Source organism: Schistocerca americana, chromosome 11 (genome assembly GCF_021461395.2).
Source record: "Schistocerca americana isolate TAMUIC-IGC-003095 chromosome 11, iqSchAmer2.1, whole genome shotgun sequence".
In the NCBI taxonomy this organism is placed as follows: domain Eukaryota; kingdom Metazoa; phylum Arthropoda; class Insecta; order Orthoptera; family Acrididae; genus Schistocerca; species Schistocerca americana.
Genome location: NC_060129.1, coordinates 169013444 through 169025949, shown reverse-complemented (window position 1 = coordinate 169025949; position 12506 = coordinate 169013444). Strand labels below are relative to the sequence as shown.

At 40.7% G+C, this 12506-nt stretch overlaps 1 protein-coding gene across 2 annotated transcripts in view; it reads left to right on the top strand.

Moving 5' to 3' along the window:
• Positions 1-12506, top strand: part of LOC124554164 (THAP domain-containing protein 8-like) — a 75502-nt gene that overhangs the window by 18251 nt on the left and 44745 nt on the right. For both annotated transcript variants that reach the window (XM_047128237.1, XM_047128236.1), the window contains 3 exons: positions 113-335; positions 10161-10235; positions 11238-11312. In XM_047128237.1, the coding sequence (XP_046984193.1) occupies positions 113-335; positions 10161-10235; positions 11238-11312 (373 nt within the window). The remainder of the gene's footprint in view (positions 1-112; positions 336-10160; positions 10236-11237; positions 11313-12506) is intronic.

The following is a 12506-nucleotide window of genomic DNA, read 5'->3' as shown; positions in this document are numbered from 1 at the left end:
TGTGTGTGTGTGTGTGTGTGTGTGAGAGAGAGAGAGAGAGAGAGAGAGAGAGAGATTGGGGGGGGGGGGGAGTTTAATTTTATCTCATGATTTTTTTTTCTTTTTCTTCCAGTATTTGGTGTATTTCAGTAGTGCCACCATCAGCACCCAAACCTGAGCAAACTTGGCCAGATGATGAAAGAAACAGGGAAATTACTTCATTAGTAGGTGACTCAAACATTATGCCAAATGATTCAGCTACCAACAAAATGCAGTTGGGAATCGCCACGAAAAAGGAGTTAGATGACAGAGAGAATCGAGACTATTTTTTGTGTGGCACAGTGAAGCAGGAACAGGTAAGAGGTTTAGTGCTATGGAAGAAAAGCTTTGAATATGTCTCTAATATCACTGGAAACGAAAAGTATTTATAATAGTGACAGAAACACTGTGGTCAGTCAAAGTTTGTGGAATGAAAAACAAGCTACGGTCTTCAACCAAAAGTGTGCCTCTTGGCATCTTGAGATGTTTAGTAGCTATATTGCACATTGATTCCTGTATGTAAACTGTTCATTCAATGAATTTGTGGCTGACTCCAGTCTCATCTCCACCTCCACCTGTTGTTGTTGTTGTCGTCGTTGTTGTCATTGTTATTGTTGTTGTTGTTGTCTTTGTCGTTGTCTTCAGTCCAAAGACTGATTTGTTGCAGCAGTCCATGCTACTCTATTGTGTGCAAGCTTCATCATCTCCGAATAAGTACTGCACCCTAGATCCGTCTGAATCTGCTTACTGTTTTCATCCATTGGCCAGCCCCATTCACTCCCACATACACACTCTTCCCCCAGTACTAAATTGGTGATGTCTTGATATCTCAGAATGTGCCGTATCAACTGATTCCTACTTCTAATCAAGTTGTGCCTCAAATTTCTTATCTCTCCAATTCTACTCAGCACCACCTCATTAGTTATGTGATCCACATATCATCTTCAGCATTCTGCTGTAGCATCACATTTCAGAAGCTTACATCCTCTTATTGTCCAAGCTGTTCATCATCCATGTTTTACTTCCATAAATGGCTACACTCTATACAAATACTTTCAGAAAAGACTTTTTGAGACTTAAATCTATATTTGATGTTAACAAATTTATCTTCTTCAGAAACATTTTTCAACTGTCAATCTACGTTTTTTATCCTCTTTACTTCAGCCATCATCAGTTACTTTGCTGCCTAAATAGCAAAACTCGTCTACTATTTTAAGTGATTCATTTCCTTATCTAACTCCCTCAACATCACCTGATTTAATTTGACTGCATTCCATTATCTTTGTTTTGCTTTTGTTGATGTTCATCTTATAGCCTCCTTTCAAGACACTGCCCATTCTGTTCAACTGCTCTTCCAAGTCCTTTGCTGTCTCTGACAGAATTAGTGTTGACAGAATTAGTGTCATTGGCAAACTTCAAAGTTTGCATTTCTTCTCCATGGATTTTAATTCCTACTCCATATTTTTCTTCGGTTTCCTTTACTGCTTGCTCATTATACAGACTGAATAACATCGGGGGTAGGCTACAACCCTGTCTTTCACTTTTCTCAACCACTACTTCCCTTTTGTGCCTCTCGATTCTTCTAACTGCCACCTTGTTTGTGTTCGAGTTGTAAAGAGCCTTTCGCTCCCCATATTTTATCTCTGCTATGTTTAGAATTTGAAAGAGAGTATTCCAGTGGGTATTGTTAAAAAGCTTTCTCGAAGCCTACAAATGCTAAAAACGTAGGTTTGGCTTTCCTTAACCTAGCTTCTAAGATAAGTTGTAGGGTCAGTATTGCCTCGGGTGTTCCTACTTTTCTTCAGATTTCAAAGTGATCTTCCCCAAGGTTGGCTTCTACCAATTTTTCCATTCTTGTGCAAAGAATTCGTGTTAGTATTTTGCAACCATGACTAATTAAACTGATAGTTTGGTAATTTTCACACTGTCAGCAACAGTTTTCTTTGGATTTGTAATTATTACATTCTTCTTGAAGACTGAGTATTTCACCTGTCTCATACATCTTGCGCGTCAGGTGGAAGTTTTGTCATGGCTGGCTCTCCCAAGGCTATCAGTAGTAGTAGTAGTAGTAGTAGTAGTAGTCTTGTTTTGACTTATGTCTTTCAATCCTCTGTCAAATTCTCCTTACAGTATCATATCTCCCATCTCATCTTCACCTAATTCCTCTTCCATTTCTATAATACTGTCCTCAAATACTTCTGCCTTGTATAATAGACCCTCTATATATTCCTTCCACCTTTCAGCTTATTTGATTAGAACTCGTTTTCCATACGAGTTCTTGATATTTGTACGGCTGCCTGTCTTTTCTTCAAAGGGGTATTAAATTTCCCTGTAGGTGATACTATTTTCCTGCTGGTGAAATACTTCTAAAGCCTTAAATCTGTCTTCTAGCCACTGCTACATAGCTAGTTTGCACTTCCTATCACTCATTTTTTAGACATTTGTATTCTGTTTTGCCTGCTTCATTTGCTGGCTTTTATATTTTCTCCTTCCATCAATTAAATTCAATATCTCCTGTGTTATCGAAGGATGTAGTCCAGTTATATCAGGTGATGCTGGTGGATTTAGATAAGAATATAAGAGACTAAAAGTAGTAGTGTTTTGCTATTTGGGCAGCAAAGTTATTGGTGGTGGCTGAAGTGGAGAGGTTGTACATGGTCCAGTCACATTAATTGACCACTGTGTGAGCAGCTAAGTTTGTTAACAGTTGTTATGCTACCACGGGTGAAGTATACCTTAAGTGGCAAAATGGCACTATCTGAAATTGGTGCCGGGGCAACTTTGGTGCGCCACACCGTAGATGACTGGGTGAACGGTGGATGCAGAGATGTGTACAGGTGAGTAGACGTACAGCTGTCGAGCAGCTGACCGATCCAATGAACCGAGGAGCTACCGACAGTGTCTCTACAACAACCGTTCAATGAACGTTACTGCTAACGGGCGTCCGCAAGAGACACCGGTCCGTGCACCGATGCCGACTGCCATTCACTGGCGTGAAGGCTGGAATCTGCACACTAATACCGCAACGGGACGTCCACCGGGTTGCGACAGGTGACCTTTTCGGGTGAATCGAGTTTTATGTTCTGTCAGATAGCTGGCCGTTGACACGTGTGGTCCTGCAGCAATTGTCGGAAGGATCCGGAATGGAGGAGAGAGCGTTACGGTCTGTGGAATGTTTTTGTGGCAGCCCCCAGGTGATCTCAACACTCTGGAAGCCGCAGTGGATCGATACAAGTACAGTATGTATGTATCCTCGGGGACCGTGTTCTCCCGTACGTGCAGTTTGATTTTTCCTCAGCACGATGGCATCAACCGGGAGGACAGTTCGAGTTGTCACACAGCTCGCAATGTACGTGCGTGGTTTGAAGAGCACCGAGATGGGTTTACTGTACTCCCCTGGCCACCTAACTGCTCTGCTTTAAATCTGACCGAGAATCTGTGGAACCACCTCTGTCGGGCTGTTCACCCCACGGATCCTCATCCGAGAAAGCTAGCGCAGTGGCCATGACACTGTAGTTAGGTTCACTTTATTTGAGTTCTTATCATTCTAATTTTTTTTGTTTTTATGGTTTTAACTTTAATGATTATGCTTTATTGTTCATTTGCTAGATTGAGTTTTCTTTCTTTTTATATTTTTTTTGAGGCACAGCTTCACATCCCTGTCGGTTCCTTCCAAAACCTCACTGACTCCTTACCTGCATGTTTGCAGGTGCAGAAGGTGGTCATTCAGGCTGTTGACAGGTGGCCCACATTAATGTCACTGGACTGTGGAAAATGCAGACGGTGACAGCAAGAACAGACTGCTGATAGCAAGAAAACCACTTATGAAAAGAGGAATTTGTTGAAATCAGATGTCAGTTTAAGTGTTGGAAAGTACAAGGTGTACAACTTTGCTTCTACCGTTTTTTCCCCAACATTTGAGGCTTTAATGAAACAAATTGGTTACACATGTATCGTTCAAAGTATTTTCCATCGCTGGCCACTACTTTCTCGCAACTTTTGATCAGTGTACAAATCCCGCGTCAAAAAAATTGTTCATCTTTTGAAGCGACCCACGAATCGATCCGATTTGTGATTTCTTCGTGAGATCGGAAGTGTCGGTCCGCCAGGCCCTGCGCCATTGATCTAAACAGGCGATAGTCAAGAGGGAGCAAGTGCAATGTCTGGAGCATATGATGAGGTGGGGTAGGACTTCCCATTTTAACGTTTCCAAGTACGTTTTGACCTCTTTTGCAATGTGGGGTCGAGCGTTGTCGTGCTGCGACATAACTTTATCGTGCCTCACGCTGTATTGCAGCCATTTTAATGCTCCGCTCGAGTGCATTAATTGTGTTCGATAACAAGCATCTGTGATTGTTTCTCTCTGTTTTAACACCTCATAGTACACGACGCCGAGCTGGTCCTACCAAATGTAGAGCACGATCTTGCAGCTGTGAATATTCGGTTTGGCCGTCGACGTGGAAGTATGGCCGGGATATCCCCTTGATTTTTTGGGTTTAGGGTTACTGTAATGAACCCATTTTTCATTCCCGGTCACAATGTGATGCAGAAATCTCTTCCGTTTTTGCCTCTGAAGCAACTGTTCACAAATGCACAAACTCCGTTCAACGTCTCTCGGTTTCAGCTCACACGGAACCAAAGTTCCTTCTTTCTGAATTGTGCCCATAGCCTTGAGACGTTTTGGAATGGCTTGCTGTGTCAGTCCCACTAATCGTGCCAGTTCTTTTCGAGTTTGACACGAGTCTTCACTCAGCAATGTCTCCAATTCTGCATCTTCGAAAACATTATCTCTTCCACCATTGTGCCGGTGTACGACGTTAAAATCACTGTTCTTGAAGCGTTGAAACCACTCACAACACGTACTTTCGCTAATAGCATCCTCGCACGTACTTGAGAGCATCCGATGAGACTCAGCCACTGATTTCTTCATATTGAAACGAAACAGTAAAACTTCCCACAAATGACGAGGATTAGGCTCGTAAACTGACATTTTCAATCAAGAACAACTTTATGGTGCAGACACAAATCGACTAATGTTTGAATGAGGTTATGTTGACCAAAGTCCAAGCCAACTGCCTGACGTCTGCGATCTGTTTCTTTCGACCACTACTTACCGTTTTCGCCACCTATCGGCAAATGGCGGAAGCAAAGTTGTACACCTTATATTTCCTGAAGGTATCTGTACAGAGTGTAGGTTTGGGAGGAGTGAAATGTGGAGAATAAGCAATTCAGACAAGAAGAGAACATAAACTTTTGAAAATATGGCGTTATAGAATAATGCTGAAGGTTAGATGGGTAGATCGAATAATGGAGGAGGAGATACTGAGTCAAACTAGGGAAAAAAGCAAGTGGGAACACAACTTGGGTGAAAGAAGGGATCAGCTGATGTGACACATCGTGAGGCATCAGGCAATTGTCAGTCGTGAAATGGTAGGAGGTGTGGAGCTAAACTTTTTAGGAGGAGACCGAGGCTTGCTTTCAGTAAGCAGGTTCAAGAGGACAGAGACTGCAATGGTTATACATAGATGAGGGGGCTTGCACAGGATAGGATAGAGCAACGAGAAGAGCTGCATCAAACCTGTCCTCAGGTTGAATATCATAACAACAACAACAACAACAATGTTGCAAATTAAAGTTGGCTGTAACTGATTTTTTTTATATTACTAACAAACACCATCTAGGACTCAGTGTATTTGAAAGTGAGTACAGCATGAGGGTTCTAAGGTCTTTGTAGAGGGCTGTGCAAAGCTATTGGATATCTGTGTGTTCATTAGTTGTTTTTGCCAAGTCAGCACTTTGCAGACTGCCTTACGGTGCATGGATGGTGGTACTTAAGTAGCACACCCATTGAGCACTTTGTATTCGAATGGTGTGGAGAAGGGGTGAATTTTGTGTGCATGATCTTTACTGTGTGCTTAGTGTTTATTAGAGATAATATTTCATGAGATGAATGTGTGTGGTAGGGATATTTTGCTTGGTTCTTGGACAGACTTTGATTTTTAAAAGTGATTGTAGTAGTCTTTAATTAAGCTTCACCCTCATGAGTTCGATGGTGTCTCAGTTCATACATTAACAACCAGAAACATCCACTACTGTCTGTAGATTATACTAACAGCAAATTATGCTAGTAGTAATCAACTTACGCTAATAATGTTGGCTACCATCACTACATTACTTTAAATACATATTTTAGTATAAAAGCATGTACTTTGAAGAAAATCCTCTGCTCGTCCAAAGAAAAAAAATCGCTACTCCGATGCAGTTTTTAGAGTGCTGAGGCTTTGAAGTCACTGCTAGAGGTACACAGGTGCACACCCACATGAAAACAGAGCAAAGCACATGTCAAATGTCCATGGTGAAATGGAGGCGTCAGAAGAAGAGCAAAGGGATGTAGCACATTTTGTGACAGTGGAAGAAGTGTAGCGAATGGGAATTCATCAAATAATGGCACAAGTGAGTGAAGAGCATTTAGTGCCGAATGCGAGGGTAAAGTTGTGGCACAAGTGATTCAAGCAAGGATGGATACCATCAGCCAATGACGCGTGATCTGGAATGCTGCACAACACTACTGGTACCATTGTCTGACAGGTTACTCGAGACTGGCAAGCTACAGTGGCAGCCATCATCCCAGGGATTGGATTGAGCATTGGACTTGCATCGGACGTGCTCTACTCCCCTTACACTTGTGCCATTTTTTGATGAATTTACATTCCCAGCACTCCTGCTGTGAAGAAATGCACAACACCAATTTGCTCTCCTTCTGAAGCCTCTGTTTTCAGTGGACAGGCAACATGTACACGTGCTTGCCCTGTCGGCATACAGATGTTTGCCTGTGACCCTCTAGAAGTGAATTTTGGGCGTTGGCGCTCGTGTAGGGACCACACCTTCTTCAGTAAACAATGGGATTTTGGTCCCTTCAGCAGTTTTAATTATGCAGGCACCACCTTATTTTTTTTCTTTTTTTTCAGTGACCCTTGTACATCAGTTGAATGAGATATGAGGAGAAATGGGTAATACTGTAACCTTTTCCTTTGTTTTGAATATCAGTGTGTTTCAAATCTTCTGTCTGACTCATTTTATAGATTTATTTATTTGTCCATCTGCAGACAATATAAATCTTATTGATGTTGTCAACACACACATGTATGCAATACAGACACAAATATATGTAAACATATACAATTACAACACACAAATATGAGGAGCATTCAATAAGTAATGCAACACATTAAAAAAAAAAAAAAAAAACAGTTTGGTTTTATTCAGCATTTCAGTACACCAAATTATTCCCCACTGCTTGTGTGTCCACATGATAAAACTCCAGTGATCAATGTCGGAGCCAGTGTCTTGCCGAATCAATAACCTCCCTATCATATACATTCTGCTTCCCATTCAGTGCATAATTCATTGGGTCAGATAGATCAAAGTCGGAAAGTGTGAAATCCAGGCTGTAGGGTTGATGAGGAAGAGTTCAATAAAGTTTTGTGAGTTTCTCGTGTGTGTGTGTGTGTGTGTGTGTGTGTGTGTGTGTGTGTGTGTGTTTGTGTGAGGCCTTGTATTCGCATAGAAAAGGGGAAGTTCATTTGCATTTTTGTGGTGATGAACACGCTGAAGTCATTTCTTCAATTTACTGAGGCGCAGAAATCGGACAGGTTTGCACGATCTTGTTGCGAAGATGACAAATGCCGTGCCCAGCAACTTACTGTGCTTCTGTTCACTGCCAGGTCGTCGTAGACATTGAGCAAGTGCCTGTGAATATCTGCAGTGTCCTGTTTTCTGCCAAAAGAAGCTTGGTGACAGCTGTCGCCTTGTAACAAACCTCTGATACAGATGCCATTTTGAAGGCTACGTATACCACCAACATCTGTTGGAATTTCATAAAACTATAGGGTCTCAAGTGGGAATATTCCACAATGTACCACAACAAATTCCACATTTTAAACGAAAATTGGCTGAGAAAATAATGTGTTGCGTGACTTATTGCATGCCCTTTATAGACACACAAATTGTTTGTCTTACAACATTACATGTTTGTACAAAATATTTTGCTGTTCTATTGAACATATTGTAAAGTGCTTCTTAATTGCAATAATTAATCAGTAGTATAATTGTCAACAAAATTTACCCATCACTTTAGGTAATCCTTCACAGTGTACACACTTTTCTAACAAAATTTTTTTAAAGATATTCTTGAAGGCACATACTAAAGTTTTGTCTTTGATCTGCTGTGGAAGTTTATTGTATAATTGAATTCCATTATATAGCACACTATTTTGGGTCTTACTTTGTTTTTCCTACTGAAATGTAAGTGCTGGCCAGATATGGATCCGTGTTGATGTAGGGATCTGTTCGTTGGCTACCGGTCAACGTCTTTCTCCATGTGGATCACTGTTTGCAAAATGTATTCACACAAAACAGTCAGAATACCTGTAGATTTAAAAAACTCGGAGCAGTGAGTGCTCTTGCTACTTTTGTCATTTTTTTTTTTTTTTTTTTTTTAGCTAAAGATTGGAGGTATATTCTGATCAGTTGTTCCCCAGCACATTATCCCATTACCAATTGCAGAATGAATATATGCGAAGTAAATTGTTCTCATCCACGTGGTACTACATAAAAAAAAAAGTGTTATCCCAAGTGAAAAGCGTACTGAAACTAGTTGCTTCCCAAGGGCAATTATATGCTCATTCCACTTTGCTTATTGTCAGTATAGCTCCCTAGAAATTTTGTTTTCGCTACCTTCTTTGTTTTTTGTAAAAGGGTAATTTGTCATTGTCTGCCGAGCTGTGTACATACATGAATGTTTCTTCAGCTTTGTCATTTAGTAACACTTGGTGATGCATACTGATTAGAATACTACTGTCATCAGCAAACAGTTCTGTTTCACTGTGTGTGATACACTAGGGAAAATAATAGATATATATTGAGAAGAGTATTGGGCCAAGCACACTTCCTTGCGGGACTCCATTATTAATGTATTCAGGGTTAGCAAGGTGTTTCATGGTATGATAGTAGTTTGTTTGAGAGATCTCGGACCTGTTGCACTTTGTTTTTCAGGTATGAGCGAAACCACTTATTTGTTGACGGTCAACAAGTTACGCCCATTTGCACTGGAATGTAACACTCCATTCCATAGACTAAAAAGGGACACACAGTCTATATTGAAAATTCCATCCGCAGGACCTGGCAGGCCTGTTGTTACCAACTGACCGCCATGCCATCCTCTGCCAGTGGCGTTGGATGTGGATCGGAGGGTCGTGCGATCAGCACGCCTCTCTCCCGGCCTTCGCTACTTTTCGTGGCCTACAGCTGCTGCTACTTGTCGAGAAGCTCCTCAGTTGACATCTCGATGCTGATTACATCCCCTTCCCGTCTTTCCACTGACGAAAGATCCCCGGCAGTAACAGGAATCGAACCCAACTCCTCTGTATGGAAGTCCGTGCACTGACTGACTGGCTACATACTACATAGGTGGCCCCACACTGTCTGTGCAGAAATTATTTCTAATTTCAATGTTGTGACTAAGCTGGGGGACAGGATAGGAAGACATTGGGCTTGTGTTGTTGAAGACACCAGTTTGTTTGCCATCTAGTCGTCCACATTTGCTTTCTTTCGTTTTCCAAAACAGCAGATGGCAAATGCTGGCATGGTCTCTTTAAGAAAGATGGAACAGTTTCCTTCCACAATGTCCCCGAGTCGGAGCACTTTCTGTGCCTATAATGACCTCACCATTGTCAACAAGGCATTAAACCCTAATCTTTTTCATTTGTTTTTTGTGTATTATGGCTGTGAATTTCATAGTTTGTCCTAAACACACTCTTGTTATTACAGGATAAATGTGTTGGTACAAAAAAAGAATGTAAGAATCCCTAGGATTCTGCTTGGTGGCCATTTATCAGTTCTTACTTGACACTTAAGTAGAGTGAATACTTATTTGGCTTCAGCTGCATTGGCCCATAATTTTATGCTTTAGGACATAATTAGGTGAAAGTATGCTGTCGACTCCTTCTGTAGGTGAACACCGCTGTTGTAATATTCTTTATTGATGTTAATTTGGAATTGCATTTTTGAAAGCTCACAAGGATTTGTTGTTACTCTTAACTGCTTCTTGTGCTAGTTTAGCATGTCAGACTGTTGTGTTCCAGGAGTATGAGCACATGACTGTGAAGAAGGAACCAGTAGAAGACCCTGATGAATCTATGTATTCAGCAACTGAAGAGGTGAGAGCTCCATATTTTAAAAGTATTTTCTAGATATAGAAAGCTCTTGTGGAATGCAAATAATATGAGAAGTAAAGGTATCACTTGCTAAGGTGCTGAATAGTCAGAAGGCGTATCACCAAAACACTGAGCATTGTTACCTTTACTTCTTACGGGTCCCAGTTCAATTCCCGGCTGGGTTGGGATTTTTCTCTGCCTGGGGACTGGGTGTTGTCCTCATCATTTCATCAGCATTCGTGAAAGTGGCTAGATTGGATTGCGTAAAGATGGGACTTTGTATGAGCACTGATGACCGCACAGTTTAGCGCCCCACAAACCATAACATTGTCTTTACTTCTTAAATTATTTAATACAATTGGACTTGTTCCAAGTGTTTCAGTGTTGCTATTTTGTCATACTTTTGTATTTGGATTTCTCAGTTTCAAATTCTTAAGTTACGAGGTATACAATTTTGGTTATCTACGCATCCTTTGATAAAAGGTGGCACACTTTGGATTCTTCCACTAACCTTTACTGACCCTACCTGGTAGGGCTTCCATACTGACTACTGATACTCGAATTGCTGAGAATCTGTGGACATAGTCTTAAAGGACACAAGAATAGAAGAAGTAGCATACATATCCAAATTTATTGCATTTTGCAAAGGAAATTAGCAACCGCACACCACATACAACAAATTTAATATCCACAACTTACTGACTAATAGCTGCTCCTAATGGTTAAATGGCACAGAAACAAGACACGACTTTGTGAGTTGTTACTTTTACTATATAAGAGGCTAGTTTGTGTTGTTGCCCCGGATGATGAGTACATGAATGTTTTGTCAGGATTTGGCAGAATTAATTGAAAGTATACTAACAAACCTTTCTGCTGGTGGAAACAATTTTTTTAATATTCTTTATTAATGTTAATTTGAAATTACATTTCTAAAACCTCTTCAGTGTTTGTTGTTACTCTAACTGCTTGTTGTTCTAGCTTAGTGTTCAGATTCTTGTGTTCCAGGAGTGTGAGCACATCATTGTGAAGGAAGAACCGATAGAAGAGCCTGATGAATCTGCGAATTCAGCAACTGAAGAGGTGAGACCTCCTTAATTTAATACTATTTTCCAAGTATTACGAAGCCCCTGGTGAAATGTAAATAATATAAGAAGTAAAGGCAACAACTCACTAAGTAGTACAGACACTGGTGTTGAAAAGGCAGTCTTCAGTGAGTTGTTAACCTTAACTCCTAAATTATGTATATTGTGCCAGGGCTCGCCATGCTGAGAGAAAATAATGTATTTGTACAAGTATCAAAGATTCCTGTTAACTGAAGGACAAGTAGTATTATTCAGCATGAAAAATACTCTATACTGTAGATAACTGCTATTCTTAATAAGTGGCAGTGCAGTATTAAAAAAATAAGAGAGCGGCAGTAGAAAAATGGCAGCCATTTATCATAACTTAGATAGTAGGTAATTTCTTAAGAGTAGGTGCTTTCCTGCTATTTCAGTTTGGGCAAATTGAACAGAATCGACACAGATTGTTTGTAGCTGCTTGACAATAGTTAATTGTTGATGTGTTGCTTACTGGATTCTCCCTTTCATAGTGTACCGTTTGACTTGATACATAACTCTGAAGATCTCCTTTCTGATTGGATCTATGAAACACAATGAACGAACAAGTGAATGGATGGCTACTGTGCAAGATGAGCAGCAATGCTCAACACATATTAAGCTAATTTATACTCATAATGAATCACATCAGGGGCACCGAGCATTCTGCTGTGGTGGCTGTCCTGCTGATTGGGATAAAATGGAATATAGGACGGTTACCCTTACATTTTGTCATTGTAAAATGGTAGTACTTACATGATTTGTCATCCTCTGTAGTCGAGTGGTCAGCACACGTGGCTGCCACGTGGAGGAACTCGGTTCGATTCCTGGTACTGCCAAGGTGTTTTCCTCGATGGGAGGACAGATACGGGGTGTACTCAGCCTTGTGAGTCAATAGAGGAGCTATTTGAGTGAGTAGTAGCAGCTACATTTCACCACTTGCCGATTATGGTACATTGGTTTCACAGTTTAATGCTGTAGTAATAAGTTCCCTCTCTCTCTATAGGGTTCAGTGTATGTAAAGAAGATTTATTTTCATTTTTATTCAGTAAATGACATCTAGATAGAGTAGCATTAATTTTTTTTTAAGCGAGTTTTCTACGGCTGCTGCCACCTCTCGCATTCCAATCTCCATTGTTCAGTCATTCCAGTCTCCTTCATTAAGACCTCTTGTGTG